General features: G+C 40.3%; 2 protein-coding genes across 5 annotated transcripts in view; one reads left to right on the forward strand and one right to left on the reverse strand.

Annotated features, from left to right (window-relative positions):
• Positions 1–9,633, forward strand: part of LOC113063417 (AT-rich interactive domain-containing protein 1B-like) — a 73,535-nt gene extending 63,902 nt beyond the window's left edge. For 3 of the 4 annotated variants that reach the window (XM_026233789.1, XM_026233791.1, XM_026233790.1), the window contains 11 exons: positions 872–1,012; positions 1,606–1,815; positions 2,319–2,532; positions 4,749–4,887; positions 4,984–5,135; positions 5,593–5,725; positions 5,825–5,944; positions 6,024–6,102; positions 6,222–6,975; positions 7,059–7,189; positions 7,372–9,123. In XM_026233789.1, the coding sequence (XP_026089574.1) occupies positions 872–1,012; positions 1,606–1,815; positions 2,319–2,532; positions 4,749–4,887; positions 4,984–5,135; positions 5,593–5,725; positions 5,825–5,944; positions 6,024–6,102; positions 6,222–6,975; positions 7,059–7,189; positions 7,372–9,123 (3,825 nt within the window). Of the gene's footprint in view, positions 1–871; positions 1,013–1,605; positions 1,816–2,318; positions 2,533–4,748; positions 4,888–4,983; positions 5,136–5,592; positions 5,726–5,824; positions 5,945–6,023; positions 6,103–6,221; positions 6,976–7,058; positions 7,190–7,371 lie in introns of all 4 variants that reach the window. The other variant, XM_026233788.1, reaches the window with a different exon arrangement.
• A 948-nt stretch (positions 9,634–10,581) lies between these two features.
• Positions 10,582–16,860, reverse strand: tmem242 (transmembrane protein 242). The gene is made up of 4 exons (XM_026233800.1): positions 16,708–16,860; positions 14,301–14,401; positions 11,511–11,648; positions 10,582–11,431 (listed from the first exon to the last, which is right to left on the reverse strand). Exons 1-4 carry the CDS (start codon positions 16,763–16,765, stop codon positions 11,327–11,329), a joined length of 402 nt encoding a protein of 133 aa, XP_026089585.1. The 5' UTR covers positions 16,766–16,860; the 3' UTR covers positions 10,582–11,326.
• Positions 16,861–17,071: the final 211 nt, after the last annotated feature.

The raw sequence follows: 17,071 nt of genomic DNA on the forward strand, positions 1-17,071 counted from the left end.
CATTATTTACAAACCAGTTATTAAGGAGTTGTCAATGGTTCATAAGATCACTTAGAAATTGTAAGTAAATGATTAATAAACTATTTAAATGTGCATTCATACATCTTTTTATTCAGACATATAGTAATAGTTACTTATAGTGTTAATAAATGGTTTATTAACATGTATTTCTACTGTAATTCAGGGTTAATTCAGGTAGTTATAAAACATATGTAGTTGTTAGTTAACTATTTTTGTGAGCTCATCTAAAGTGAGGACTATTTATGCCTTGTAAAGCTTTTACAAATGAGATTTAAAGGCTGTTAATATTTCTATGTTCTGTATCACTGTGTGGTGTTTGTTTCCGTTTTTTGTTTAGAAGATAACTGAGCCTTTAAATATCCTTTATAAATGCTTTACAAGGCATAACTAGTCCTCACTTTAGATGAGCTTACATAAATAGTTAACTGACCACTACTAAATGCTTTATAACTACCTGAATTTACTACATTTCTTGTGATCTTATGAATCACAGGCAACTCCTAAATAACTGGTTTGTAAATAATGCTATACTTCATTGAGAAATGATAAATTGATCATGAATAATGTATGAAAATACAATTATTAAACACATTATAGATATGCTTTTAAAATCAAGAATAAAGCATTTATATCTGTATTTATAAACTGCTTATTACTGTCTATTAATGCTTTATAAATTATGAATTATCTGTTTACTAATGCTTAATTAATGATTAATAGTGTGCAGTTATTATAAAGTGTTACCAGAATTTCTTCTGCATCATTTCGGTGGACAAGGAGTGAAAGTGATCTGAAATCTGGCCCTCCATTAAAGGTGTGTGTGGGTTTCCCTATGTTTTCTCCATCACAGGACAACTACGGCTCTCAGTGTGTGTCCCAGCCTCCCACCCCGTCCCCTCTGTCCCCCAGCCCAGCTAGTCTGTCCTCTTATCAGGGGGACGACAGCGATAGCATTAGCAGCCCTGCCTGGCCAAAGAACCCCAGCAGCCCCGTAAGTGCCTCACGCACCTTTGCCATCTTCTCTTTATTTCCCTGCTTTATTTCTTCTTCTGTGGTTATTTAGGTCTCCTGTTTGATGGTGTAGACCTCAGATAGGATGTAATGAGACTTTCTCACTGTGAGTCTCAAGTGGCCACCAGAAGATTTGTTCTCCTCTCCCCAGTTTCTTTTCAGCAATATCTAGTGTCAGGGAAGCTATTTTAAAACTGCTCTTTGTAAGAACTTCAAGTACAGTGCAGCTAGTATTTTTAGTTCAAAGATAAAAGCTTTCTCTAGTGTATAGCCACTGTAAATCATTGCAATCATCTGCTTGTTTACTTGCACTCATACGCATCGACCAATAGCATACAGCATTCATGCAGTGTTCAAGCAAACATTGCAATGCATCAATACTAATGCCTGTTTAAAGAAAGTGTATCAGTTTCAGCGCATCACACTCTGCAGAGTGACTTTACTTGCTCGGTAGTGGGACATGTTGAGCAATGTGAATAACATAACACTCTTAGGACAAAGGATGATGTGCTCACTGTATGTGTGCGGGGTGTGTCGGTGGCCATTACTCTCTTCTGTACCCATCCGCTCTAGAAGCCCAGCTCGGGGAACATGACAAACGAGAAGATCACACGGCTGTACGACTTGGGCTGTGAGCCGGAGAGGAGGGCATGGGTGGATCGCTACATCGCCTTCATGGAGGAGAGGGGCACGCCTGTCCTAAACCTGCCTTCAGTGGGCAAGAAGCCGCTGGATCTGTGCCGCCTCTACCTCTGTGTCCGAGAAATCGGAGGCTTGGCTATGGTGAGTGAAGTCCGGAAAGGCTCTTTTGGGTTCTGTGAGAGTATTGCTGTGCAGTTTTGAAGGAGTAGAGATTTGAAATGCATGTTAAAGAACATCACATCTTCCTCAACCATCAATCACAGACATCAAAGAACCAGAGCGGGGGGATTCACCGAGAATGCATTGCACCTGCCGATTGTTTTTTTCCACGTGCTCTCTGCATCGTTTTAGCACCCTTTCGTTTACCACCAGCATTCTGTGGGTGGTAATAGCGCAATGCTAATTATGTCTGGCTAACATCGATGATGTTTGTGAATCCTGCGCGTTCTATAACGAGCCTCATTTACATAGGAAAGAGCTATGTTTAAGCAAAAAACAATTACGGGGAATTTATTTTAAGATGCAAATAGCGCCTAGTTGAGTCAAACTGCTGGTGGCACATGAATCACAGGGTTAGATGGTGGAACTGCTTATGAGTCGATTGCATCTCGAATGGTTTTGATTGAAAATCTCTCCTTGAACAGGTAAATAAGAACAAGAAGTGGAGAGAGCTGTCCACCCACCTGAATGTGGGGACATCCAGCAGCTCTGCCAGTTCCCTCAAGAAGCAGTACATCCAATACCTGTTCGCCTATGAGTGCAAGGTGGAGCGCGGAGAGGAGCCCCCACCCGATGTGTTCGCTGTAGCAGAGAGCAAGAAGCAGCCGCAGCAGGCCAAGATCCAGCCACCCTCACCTGGTGAACAACTTTACAGTATTGCTATGGAGCGAAAGAAATAACTGCTAAGGCCTGTTCACACCAAGGATGGTAACAATAAAGAGAACAACAAAGATATAGTTCTAAAAATCATTCTCAATATTAAAGAAAAGAGTCCAGACTATATCGTTGGAATCACTTTCAGAGCAAGTTTTTTTCCTGCTGATGAACGATACAAACATCAACACACAATCAGAATCAATCCTGCTGTAACGAGCTCGCTATATATATAGTTAGCTATAGTTTTCGTTCTTGGTGTGAACAGGCCTTTAGACTTTGGAAAGGAGGAGTATATCCATTAAATCGCCATTAACTAGGCTTCATGGATTCATGATTTACAGTAATTTTAAAGTAGCCAATTGGTGTTTTTAGACAGGACACAGAGCAGCGCTACAAGCCCCTTAAAAGTTTTAGTAGGTTAATTGCTTTAATAAAAATCTTTCTATATATCTGGCAAAGTTTGATAAAATAAACACAGAGCACCAAAAATGTATTAATGAATAACATGGAATTAGGTCACAGGTTTATAGAGTATTTTACAAATGGATCATAATCAAAAACTATTTATAATGAACAGTTTATTCTTCTAGCGCCCCGAAATCAACTTTATTTTATCTTTATTCTTGAACTTTGACAAACCTTTTTAACGTTATATATCAAATTGCATGGCTTTTGAGGATAATTGTTCGATTATTACTGTTACGGAGAACGAAACAAGGAAAACAGTCCCATAGACTTGAGCTGTTTTCTAGAGAACAGAAGTTCCCCCAGTCATAGAAAATGTGAACGCATCAGGAAATTTGACATTTTGAGTGGCTTGAAAGTAAGGTAAATAATTCAGAAGTTGTGGAAATTTGGAAGTTCTTGGTATTTTCAGAGCTAAAATGGTCATTTAGGTAATAATCGTGTTGAACTTGCATAGCCGGGCAGTATTTGTTCACAAATCGAATGCCACTATGGCATGCAAGCCTATTATAATCAAACAAAACTTTCTATGAAATGTAATAGTGATGTTCTAGAGTATAACGTTTTCATGCAATTCTTTTATTTAATCGCATCACTCGCATGTGGCTCTGGTTCGCGTTAGCTATAAATATCTGACGGGTGATTGAGTCGAGCCGAGACGGACGGGGGAAGGGGTGAGAAAGAGAGCTTTCAAGTTGCTGGCTTAAGGATTCCCGTCCCCCCTCTTCCTAAGGGTGATGACTGATGATGTCACGGGGAAAGGGAGAGAGAGCTGTCAAACAGCAGGGGAGGAAATCCCTCCGAGAAGATTAATGGGGGGGAAGTGTGGGATGAAAACAAAAGTGACCTCAGCCTGACCCCTCGCTCAATGCAGACCAGTGAGCCAGCACTTTTTTCCCCCCTTCTCTCCCTCTCCATCTCTCTCTCTCTCTACCGCCCTCTCCGACTCTCAGAATATGCGTAAGGTCATTTGCGGTCACACAGACTGGAAGTGTTACGGCACAGCACCGCGTATTGTTTACTTTCAGTGCTGAAAGACGATTTTGTGGCTGGAAGCAGATCAAGGCCATGTAAAGCAGACACTCTTTCATTCCCTCGTTTTTTAATTCAGCCCCGATTCTTTTTGTTCTCCACGCTGAAATCTTTTGAAGTACCTTTCACTGCTCTGAGCTGCGGAGGAAAATGCAAATTGGTTTCATTACTTTGCATCAACTGAGCCGTAGAAATTTCAGACGTTATTAGGATGGTGTCCTTTTATGCCATTGCATTTCTATGGAAATTAATAACTAGTTATTGGATTATGGAAATGCAATCTGGGGATTGTATGATTTTGGTTTCTTTCCCCTTGAGCTTGGAAGAAGTGATTAGGACATTGTCATCTGCTCGTAGATTTATAAAATACCATTTAACGGAATCCGAATATTATTTCTTTTTTTAAAAAAGGGGGTATTTTAAAATATCACAAAAGCTGTTTTATATGTTTTAATGAGGCTTTTATATTATTTAAATTGAGGCAATATGCAGTTCATTGTTTCACTGTGACAGGAATCAGTTTTGATTCAGGAATTGCAAAGCAGTTAAGAAATATTTCAATTTTATTATTCAATAAATTAAATTATTGCATTGCAAATTTAAGAAAGCATTGAAATGCTAAATGTTTTTTTTTTACTCACATTTTTATGCATATAACAATTCCTTCATATAATGTACTTTGTTTCTGCTCTGTCCAACAGCAAACTCAGGCTCTCTTCAAGGGCCGCAGACTCCTCAATCTACAGGCAGCAGCACTATGACAGAGATGCCAGGGGACCTAAAGCCGCCAACACCAGCTACCACACCCCACGGACAAGTGACCCCTCAGCCAACTGGCAGGTGGGCTAAATTGGTGCATTATATTTGAAAGTCTATTATTCATGTATGTGTGTCTATGTATTGATTTGTTGTCCTTGTTTTATACCACGTCTTTAGAAACAGTGGTATTAGTGTTCAAGATCCGTTCTCTGAAAGCAGTGACCCAGCCTTTCAAAAGCGCGGCCCCATGCATGCAGGAGGCAGTGGAGATGCCTCCTCTAGAATGCAGTTTGACACCAGTAAGGATCCCTATGGAGCTGCTAGGAAAGGTGTGTTGCGATTACAATTACCGCTTATGGGGCTGGTTTCACATTTCATCCGTCTGCTCACTGCTGCCTCCATGTGTCTTCCTTTTTTAAGAGATGCATATTCATTATTTTATTGGGCACTGCTGCCATCTACTGTTAAAACCAGCATGAAATAATGGCCTAGTTTACTTTTTAGTCTTAAAAATACTAATACATTATGTATTAGTGTATTACTTTCAGTCCATTTTCTTTTACCTTTTTTTTATAACAATATTAACACATCTACAAACTGGGATACTCCATTCTGAACCTCTTTTCACAATCTAAAAAATACCCAGTGGATAAAAGTTATGACCTACATTTTAATCTCATCTTCAAAGAATATTCTGTCACTGCAAATATATTATGGGTTGTGATTACTTTTTTTTATGGTTATCACATTTTTTTCTTGCAGTTTAAAGTGTTAACTTGTTTTCAGGTGGCTCTGAGCCCTTTATGCCAGGGCAGATGCCAGGCAGCGGCATGCAGGAGATGTATCCACGTGGACCGCCCTCAGGCATGGGTATGGGCCCACGACCCCAGTACTCCTACAACCATGGTTTTGAGAGGAGGTAAGCCAGAATATCTTAAAGTCGGTTTATTCACTGGATAAAAGCAGTGCAGAAATGAAAATCAGTATGTCAACCATTATTTTATGTTTATGTTCACAGGCAAGAGCATGTCATGGGTCCAGAGGGGGGAATTGGCCCCCCTGGAAATCAGAACAACATGGTGCTTACCAACAGCGATCCCAGCATGTTCTCAGGCAGTAGATACGCCTCTCATCAGAGGTAAGAAATGACTGCTGTTGACTATGAGAAAGTATTTAGTGTGTAGAGCTATAGTATAATATCTTCTGTTTTGCTGTAGACATGGACATGACGGTTATGGGCAGCAGTACCCTCACAGTATGCCATATGGTGCACATGGGATGTATGCCCAACAGCAGGTCAGACATCAAATGTGATCAAATCTCTTCCCCCTTTGTGTTTGTGATGACATTCCACCATTCCATTGTGGTAAATATTTGTGATTACTGCACTATTTTAACGTTATTTACTTTTGCAGGGTTATAAGCGGCCTGGGGAAGGGATGTACGGCCCTCCTGCCAAGCGCCATGAGAGTGAAGCCTATGGTATGCAGTACGGTGGCCAGCAGCCTGACATGTATAGCCAATATGGTTACCCAGAGCGTAGGCCCATGCAAAGCCCGTTCCCCTATCCATATGGACGTGATCGCATGCAGCCAGTTGGGCAGGGACCTCCTCAGCACAGCATGATGAGTGGTGGACCACCCCCATCCTCCAACTCCAGCGGTGGGCCTCAGGGGAACATGTGGCACACCAGACATGACATGAGTTACCATTATCCCGGCCGGCAGGGCCATGGGGTGCCCTACCCCTCCATGAGCCGTGGAGATGATCCAGAACTCAGGGCCAGCCAGGAGAGTCAGTGGCCTGGTCAACGTCAATCCCCGTACCCCCCACCACACTCTACGTCCTCCAGCTCCATGCCCCCCATGGCAAGCCGGCAACCACCTTCTTCCTATCAATCTCCTCCAGCGATGCCAAACCATATCTCTCGAGTCCCAAGCCCTGCACCGTTCCCTCGGTCTGTGGGTGGCGCTATGTCACCCAATAAGGCTCATATGATGGCGTCTATGAAGCAGATGCAAAAGCCAGGTGGCCCAAGCTCTCAAAGTGGTGGTCTTCCTGGGCAAGGCTTCCCAGCAATCCATCGGGAGGTCACTTACCCATTAGACTCCGTGGAGGGAACGCAGCCTCAGCTTAAACCCCGCCGAAGGTTAACATCCAAAGAAATTGGTAAGAAGTTCTCTTCCAGTGATAAACAACTTCTAAATGATATGGTTAAGACAAGTTTTTAAACCAAGCTCTTGAATCTTAAGGCACACCAGAGGCTTGGCGTGTAATGATGTCCCTGAAGTCGGGTTTGCTTGCTGAGAGCACATGGGCCCTAGACACAATAAACATCTTGCTATATGATGACAACACAGTGTCTTCCTTTGGCCTATCTCAGGTAAGTGTGTACCAGGCACAAATGGGTTGTAAAGCTTGGGTTCACAGGGCAGGAAATGATTGCAAATGTCTGACATGCTTTTGAAATTTTGTGGTCGTATTCTTATAGCAGTTTCTGAGAAATGATTGGTGTATATACTTTGATAATGAATGTATTGGGTTTTGTGTCTTTTCCTTGTCTAGATGCCCGGTTTCTTGGAGCTCATTGTTGAATATTTCAGAAGGTGCTTAATCGAGATCTTCGGGATCCTTGAGGAATATGAAGTCGGAACAGAGGGTCAGAAAACTCTTCTTGGTCCATGTTCGGAACCCACAGAAAAAGAGAAACCTTGCAATCAAGACCTAAAAAGCCAATCCAATACAGAACAGGTGGAGAGATTAGATGTGGAGCCTGAGAAACCTCAGCCCAGCAGCTCGGCAGCGGTACTTAATATGGAGAAAATGGAAGACTCTGCAGAAGGTAAGGCAGACGAAAAAAACACTGGGAAAGAACCATGTCCTCCAGTGGAGCCGAGACCCAAGCAAGCCAGTAAGTATGACAGACTCCCAGTGAAAGTTGAGGAGAGAGAGGCTGTGGCTGACTGTGTGGAGGATCGATCAGAACTGCTAGGCCTGGTGGGGGAGTTCACCAGCGGGCTTCTGCATTGGAAAGCAGGCGGAGGGGACTCTACTATCCACATCCAGACCCATTTCGAGAGACGTAGGGAAGAAGAACAGAAGCCTTCAGAGAATCAGGAAGGTGTACAGGCTCCTGGAAAAGAAACAGTTGAAGAGGAGAATGGGAAGGAAGAGGAACTGAAAAGAGAAATTCCAGGGCCCTCAGAGGTAAACTTGCCAGCCACTGTGGATGACATGCTAAGTTCTCGTCCAGGGTCCCTATCAGAGGGTGAAACCCAGACATTCTCCTTCCGCAACAGAGAGAAACAGAGCGGCATTACTTTGCTGGAAGATGAGCCCCGATGCTGGGATGAAGCACCTCTTTCGGTCGCCGAGGGCTGGCAGGATGAGTTGGCCAAGCGCTGTATCTGTGTGTCCAATATCATTCGTGGACTCTCTTTTGTCCCGGGCAATGACAGCGAATTGGCTCGGCACCCAGGCTTGGTGCTCATTCTTGGGAAACTTGTGCTTCTGCACCATGAGCACCCTAAAAGAAAAAGGATGCCACCTACCTACCAGCGAGAGGAAGAGCGAGGACTGGCTTGCAGCAAGGACGAATGGTGGTGGGACTGCCTTGGTGCCTTGCGTGAGAACACCTTGGTCACTCTTGCCAACATTTCAGGACAGCTAGACCTGTCCATCTATCCGGAAAGTATCTGCCTTCCAATTCTGGACGGGCTTCTCCACTGGATGGTGTGCCCTTCGGCTGAGGCCCAGGACCCCTTTTGCACGGCAAATGGCTTCTCCTCGCTCACGCCACAGAGGCTGGTGCTGGAGTGTCTGTGTAAACTGAGCATCCAAGACTCTAACGTTGACCTTCTGCTGGCCACGCCTCCTTTTAGCAGACAGGATTGCCTCTTCGCCACATTAGTGCGGCATGTTGGTGAACGAAAGAGTCAGGTGTGCCGCGAGATGGCCGTAGCCGTTCTCTCCAATCTTGCACAGGGTGACCCAACCGCTGCCCGAGCCATTGCCCTGCAGAAGGGCAGCGTGGGAGCCTTGATAAATTTCCTAGAGGATAGTGTTGCCATGGCACAGTATCAGCAGAGCCCTCACAGTCTCTTGCACATGGGACACTCCACCCATCCCGAGCCGCCTAGCATCAACATGATGTGCCGGGCCGCCAAAGCCCTGCTGGCCATGGCCCAAGTGGAGGAGAACAGGCCTGAGTTTGTGCTCTACGAGAGCAGGCTTCTTGATATCTCGCTGTCCTCCGTGCTGAACTCTGGCGTGGCGGCCATCTTGTGTGAGGTACTGTTTAAACTCGGCCGCTCGTGACAGCAACAAAAGAGCGGGAGCCTAGAGTGCCATCATGGGAACGTACAGAACGGCTGAGCTGAGCCACAGAGATCACACAGAACTTGTCGGTGTTATATTTTTATTTAAGGAACAGAACACAAACAAAAATCGTTTTTACATACAAATGAATATATAGAGAATATATATAGCTCCTCTGCCCCATTTCCCAGTTTTCATTTTGGATTTTTAAATGATTTTAATACAGATATTTAATACTTGGTCTTTGTTTTTGTTTTCTATTCTTTTTGTATTTCTTTCGTTTCGTTTCACGTGTACCTTCTTTCATTTGTTTTAACCAAAGTTGGCATCCGATACCGTTAGTTTTTAGAGTATTTTGCTCTCAGAATGTTCTTAGTTGATTTGATGCATTCGTTTTCCTGTGGGACTTTGTTTATTCGGGGAATGCAGATTTATTTAAATTGTGAGACATGTTGTAGATAGAATTTCTCTTGCAATGTGTTGCGATAAAAGAACAAAAACCAAAAAAAAGAAGAAAAAAAAAAGATTTTAAGACATACATGTATACAGCTCTGAAAAAAAGCATTGTGCAATAGATTTAGCTTGCTCAGAGGGGAGATGATGAAATGTGAATGATGTTCTGATCTGACCACCAGTGTTGCACTGTTTCACCACACCAGTATCCGAGGGTCAAGCGAGTGTTGGTTCTAAACTGACTTGCTTCCATATTAGTGCAGTCACAGAGGGTCCTCTCTCTGACGGCGAACTCAAGTGCTTCGGTTACCCCTTTTCTCTATTCTATATCCACGGGTCGATTTGTATATAGGAACTGTACATTAAATGGGCCCCTTTTCACTTTTTTTCCCCCCTCCAGGAAATGTGGTATTATACAAAGTGAGTAGTTTATGCTACATGCTATTGACATTTTGCAAATGAATATAAAGTCATTGTTTTCAGGCGAGGAGAGTCTTGAAACATGTAATGGGCTGTTCACACAGGACGGGTTCTTGCATTTGATCTTTGCTATTTTCATTTAACTGTTGGTCGTATGTGCACATGCCCAACAGACATCTTTGGTCGTTGTGATGCACCTTGCTGTTTCTGGTGTCTTTCAAGACGCCGTTGAAGTTGAAATGCATATTTTGAAACACTGCACAGCAGAAAAATTGTCGGTTTTACAACAATGGACCATTCAGATGAATTTGGGTGCTAAAAAAGCATCTTCAGTGGAGCATGTATATTAGCAACTGTAAACGGGAACGCATAAATGCACCTTTTCCGTTGCGTCCAGCTGTTTTTAGTGCAATAATTTGTCCTGTGTGAATGCCCCCCAAAGACCTTCCTATATGTGTGACAGAGATAGCAGTGGCTCCCTCTAATGGCCTTAGATTTTGGAAATTACAGGCTAACTGATGGAATAAATGTAATTCAATGTGAAAGTTACCCCAAAATGACAAAATATGTACTCTTTATGTAAGCTCTTTTTGCTCCATATGATTTGATGACATTGTTTATTCAGTATAAAGTCTTTATACATGTTCCACATGTTAAAAGTAAATGTACATGAAATTTGGTTGAGCACTGTGAACGTTGTTTTTCAGTGTTGTGTTCATTTTTTCCATGTCAAAGTGCCCAGAAAAAAAAAACCTAACCATGTATATCCTCAAAACTGTAATATTTAAAAAGCAAAAAACTGAGTTCCCCGGTCGTTCTGTAGCTTATCTTCTGTCCCTGCAGTCTTCTGTTTTTTTTTTTTTAGTTAACTGCTTTTCAGAGATGGCTTTAAAACAACTTGCGCAGAGCATTACAAGATGCTTTTATTAGACCTTGTCATCACATGATGCCACTTTTGTGACACAGTGGCTGCTTTAGTTTGATATTTAATGTATAAACACCACCAGCCAAAGGGCAGTAATATTATTTGCTAGGCCCACACAAATGTGCCACAATAATACAGTACATACAAACATAAAATTTCCACACTTGTGACTCAAGTTCAAGAGTCCAAGTCCTGTGGCACAAGAAATGGAGACAAAGAGCCACATTGAATTGTCCAGGCCTTCATCGAGGCATCTTCCAGACCTCAAACTTGATACTGGATCTAAAATGGGCTGATTGAACCGACTGGTTGCCTCACACCTGACCAGGCTGACCATCTGATTAATAATACTTCCAAGCAGTCAGTTTAGGCTGTGCCTTCTTGACAATAGACTGTAATTGTTTCTCATTTTGACTTAAAGATGGAATTCCAATCAAATGGAGCAGAATCCTCTTCATTTTTGGGCACGGCGGGGAAAATGGACTGCATTTTCTGACGAAATTCCTTCAGCTGCAATAAAGAAATGATTTATAAGTAGGTGAAAGTGGGCACATGGCATCTAATAGCATCACTTTAAGCAGGCACGCACGCTGTGGACGTCTAGAGCCTTCCAAACGGTGAAGCTCAGGAGACCAACTCCACACCAGGCGTAAAGGGAACCCCATCCCAACGCTCGCAACGCCAATGACGCACCGCTTTCTGGCACCGCAGCAGTTCCTATCACACCCTGAGCACATCAAGAGAGAGAAACGGTCATTTACTGCAAACATTGTGCTAAAATATTTGATTCAGTGTGCTTAGACTTATATAAGATACAAATGTATAACTAAATACTACTCTGGGTCGAGTGAGACACCGTTCAGAACCCATTTTACTTCTGTAGTCTGATCCACTGTACAGTGAAACAGGAAAACATAAGGAAGGACCTTGATTTGATCTTTCAGGCTTTAATTAGATCAAGGAAATTGAGAATTAATTGATTCATAACAACATCCGAACAGGAAGTCATTATAAAAGGAAGAACACGGCTTTGTTTTGGAAAAAGATTCCGTAAACATTTTGTTTTTCTGGTCCCACTTTATATTAGGTGGCCTTAACTACTATGAACTTACATAAAAAAATAAGTACAATGTACTTATTGTGTTCATATTGTATTGTAAAACTCTTTTGCTGCTACTGAGGTGGGATAGGGGTAAGGTTAGGGAGAGGGTTGGAGGTATGGGTAAGTTTAGGGGTGGGTTAAGGTGTAAAGTATGGGTCAACAGTGTAATTATAAATGTAATTACAGAAAATAAATACAGATATAATTACATGTAGTTTTTTTTAAATATAAGTACAATGTAAAAACATGTATGTACACAATAAGTACATTGTACTAAATTATTAATTAAAATGTAAGCACATAGTAATATAAAGTGGGTCTGATTTTCTTTCTTTGCAGTAACACACCGATTATATTTTCACAACCAAAGCAGCATTCACAAGTGTGTTAAAAAGTAAATGGGGTCAATTTTGATTTAATCTTGATTTAAAGGACTGAGCTTCATTGAACGCCATTTGTTCTCAGATTTCAATCATAATATTATTCCTCCAAAATATTCATTCAGTCATTGCTCATAGGGGAAAAAATACAGTTGCGTTGGTGTACAAGTGTCATATACAGGTATGCATTAAATTATTCAGAAATGATGTAAAATACAGGTTTACAAATACAAATACAAAAATTAAGCTTTACAACAAATAATTTAAATGCAACTGTATTCAGAACAGATAAAAAAACAAAAACATTATTAATAAATACCAGATAAAAACAAATTTAAAGAGAATCAAACTACTAAAAGTTTTTTTTTAAGTAATGTATTTATGAATTGCACAAAATAAGATCAGAAACATAGTTTAATAAGAAAGTAAACAGGGACCGTTTCGATTTCATGTTGACTTTAGCCACTAAGTAGTTTGTGTACAAGTCTCAAACAGATGCAGCCACCGCTAATGACATTAACTGGTTTGATCTGATTTATCTAATGCTCTACGTATTAGATTTGCTGTTATTAGAGCTTACACCATAGCAGCCATCGAGGAACATGCTCTAGAAACCGTAATAATGAAAACATGACCACCAAAGATACTGATATAATCATTTAAATTAATTATTTATACATTGTGTATTGCAATTATATAGGAGGCCTATATAGTGAATTTGCAAAAGCTTATGGGAGCTTTCTATCTGCCTGGCAAAGTCTGCAAGTCTGATCACTTAGGGAAAGAAAACTATAAAGTAATCTTCAACAAGCCACACATTTTGAGGTATCATCCATGTGCATTTTGGGACTGAAGTTGATACTGTGCCGAAGCGATTGTGCCCTGAGAGAACATAACAAGCCTAGTCAAGTGATTTGTCATTAAAGGAACTGGGCGAGACATATGATCTGCCGCGTCACTGACCTCAAATTGGATTTAGCCACTTAAAAAGCATTTCTGGCAAGACGCGTGTTTACTGATGTGGCCTAAAAATATCAGAACAAAAGAGGCCACTGTTCATCTCTGAGTTTATGATCAAAATAAGTTCGGTGTCAGCATTTAGGTGTCTACCTCTGTGAAGTGAGCAGACATGAGCCAGCCATGCTCTACTGATTCAATCAATACCAGAACAGAAAACAGCTTCCAAGATCAAGAAAGAGATTCATTTCTCTAAGAGGACGATGACTATCCTGCAATATGAACTGAGACCAGATAAACATCTCATATTTTGCTCACATTCTGAAATAAGATTCTTATTATAGCAGATAATAATAATTCAAATGTTTTATTGAATGCCACTTCATAATGACAGTTTCACTTTTAATTGATACTTTTAGAACAATGTCAAGTTGACCATTACTGTTAATAATAATCAGAATTTTTATTCTAATTAATTGCGAGTCAATGTCGAGATATATTTAACTGTTGACTTGAACATTCTAGTTGATAATAATAATAATAATAATAATAATGATTATAGGATTTTTTTTACTCCACCTAACTGTGACGGTCACTTTTTTTTTAGAATACTGTTAAGTGTAATATTTTTTGTTGATAAAAATAAAAAAATTCTTTATTGTTCTTAATTAAGATAGTTTATGATATGGTTCATTAGTTTACGACATTAGAAAAGATGGCCTAAGCATGAACGATTCAGCATTTATTAATCTTAGTTAATTTCAACATTTAGTAATGCATTATTAAAATCAAAAGTTATGCTATATAACATTAAAGCACTGTGAATTAATATGAGCGACTGTAATTTCATTAAAAAATGTTAATAAATACTGTTATAACTGTAGTTCATTGTTTATCAAGGTAGTTAATAAATTAACTACATTAACTAAAATCTTGATACCTTATTAAACCAGTCGGGACTCTTCTTCTTGGCCATGGCAAGGGTGGAACCGAACCCTGCGATCATACCCGCTGTGGCCACAGAAGTGAGGAAAACACCACCTGAATAAAAGGACAATAAACAACACACCGAGGTCAACATTTTAAAGAAACGTTCAAAGTATGAACATGCTGTCGATGACGTTACAACACTGTCTGCTTCAGTCTGGACATTAATATATCACTGACAAACGTTTAAAGCCACTGGATTAACAACAGAATGAATTATGTACTACAATTGAAGAGTTTGGTTCCAAAAGTGCATTACATAACATCCACACACAACGGCCTCTGAACTTGGTCAATACTAATCTTATATCCAGGCAATGGATTAAACATACATTCATCAGTCACCGCTCCCAAAATGAATTCAACAGGTCATCTTGTTAACGCTATAAATTAATTACAGCAATAAAATAAAACTGAATCATGAACAAGAACATGAACAACATCACATTAGAATATCTAAAATGACATTTCGCTTACATTCAACTTCCAAAAGTGCATTCATCTCTGCCATGTTACATTCATTTAGTTGACTAGTGCCATGTGCTGTATTAACAAAAACATAAATGGCTTTAATAAAAGCACTGACAAGCTACGCAATATCGCATTCATAATGGAATGAGATTCATCTAATGTGCACGATTACAGTTATGTATTAAATGCATCTGAATTATTTACATATGAAAGCAGGTGATGTAGATTTACTCGTACTATTAATCAGAACTGGCTTTACTGATGAGATGCACATGCGATTTATCATGCAGCTCTTATCTGTTGATCATAAAGTACAAAGTAGATGAGGAACACTAGGATGCCTGCTGTATTCAAAGTGCAGGCATTAACGTCTAGAATAGGGGGAATGGTGCGCTGTGATTGGTTGTTACTCGTTGGTTGAGCAGATATATCGCGTAAAAAAAAAAAAAAAGAGGAGACTGAGTTTGTCACGGTTTGGAAAATAAAGGGAGAAAACATGATCTAATAACTCTGCGAATATCACATTTTACATCAAATTAAAAATGGACTTTTCAATACCGACCAGATACAATACTCATTTTGGTGGAAACTCGATTTAAATGATGCTTTTTAAAAATAATAATAGAATATGTTGACATGCTTTAATGTTCAAAAAACACATTATTTGTCAAATACTGTACATTATTGTAGGTCCTCTATGCCCCGCCTCTCTCAAACGTGTCTTTTTCTACAAAAGTCCCTCCTTCTGACAAGCGCAGCCTACTCTGATTGGCCAGCTGACCCAGCGCATTGTGATTGGCCGAACACTGCAAGCACTCGTCGGAAATGTAACGCCTCTTTCCATAATTGCAAGCTTCATCTTTCAAAATAAATGAAGAGACAGTTAACAATGTCCTTAGTTTTACCATCAGTTCAAGCACGAAAGAGGAACAGAGTGATGAAGCTCGTATGTGTTTCAGTACACAAGCCACGGACGGATAACACAGCTGACTCCTGACTTACTGAAGCCACGCCTTCTTTCTTTGCGTGAACATTTGGGCGGCATTACACAAATATTTCCACATAGTGATGTAGAGATGTGGGGGTGTGTTTGAACAAGCCATTTTAGGGGGGTGTGGCAGAGTCTTTACTGTCTTCATTGCAATATTAAGTGAAATGCTTCGAAGCATCATTAATTAACACTGACTGCAGCACTTTTTTTTTTTTGGCAGAGCGTGCAGGTGTGGAGCCAGACTCATGCAGACCACATGAAGTAACAGCATCACAAACACATAGAGCCCAAACAGAGAGGAGAAACACTGTTTTTTAGTGATAATGTACTGTATAAAGATGCTTGAGGATGTTAATCGATATCGGTATGTGATTGATTATTTATTTTAAGAAAACCAAAATTAATTGCTGAATGATTAACTTCCTGCAAAGACAGAAAAAATAAAAAGAGCTCAGCGAGGCCCACTCCCATGAAGCATTGGGATTTATAGAATTCATTGTATCACTAAAGAGAAATGAATGGGGAAAAAACAAGACATCTGTTAAATCTGGTGGTAAATGTATTTGATACTAATAACATCAACAAATTAACTAAACAGTTGAGCAAAAAAAAAACAAGCACTGACATTTTACCTAAAATTTAACTCATGCCATAATATAACATTTTAATAACTTATTTATGAAATAAAAGCTGATAATGCACTTTTGTAGAATGAAGCGAATGTGGACTTTATTGTGAATGTCATACGCCATATGACGTTTAATATTTAGATCCATGTTTCTGCTTTAAAGTGAGATTAATAAGGTCAGTTAATCTAAGGAGTGATGTCGACGAATAATTCATAAAAGTCGTACAGATTCATACCCATGAACGCATATTCTATCGAAATACATCAAACCTTTAATCAGGTTAGATTTGTCCTCGGTGTCGCTCGCGCTCGCCTGCTCCACTGACATCTTGAGCGGGTCCGACTCACACAGACGTCCGCCGGAAACACCGGCAGGCGGAACCTTTCATATCACAGAAAGAAATAGTGGATTTGATGGACAGCGTTTCACTGGGAAACGATAAGTCGTTATAAACGCGCATAATTGCCAACTTGTCTCTATAACTGAGACTCGATTACAAAAATAAAATCCCCATTAAATTCAAATAATGTTAGAGTAAAAAGTTGTGCGGATGGTACAGTTCAGTTTCTATGTGTACTGTGTTTTTCGTCATGATAAAACGTCTTTAAACTCATAATAATGCGAAATGATATG

This window comes from Carassius auratus, chromosome 45, assembly GCF_003368295.1.
Source record: "Carassius auratus strain Wakin chromosome 45, ASM336829v1, whole genome shotgun sequence".
Classification (NCBI taxonomy): Eukaryota; Metazoa; Chordata; class Actinopteri; order Cypriniformes; family Cyprinidae; genus Carassius; species Carassius auratus.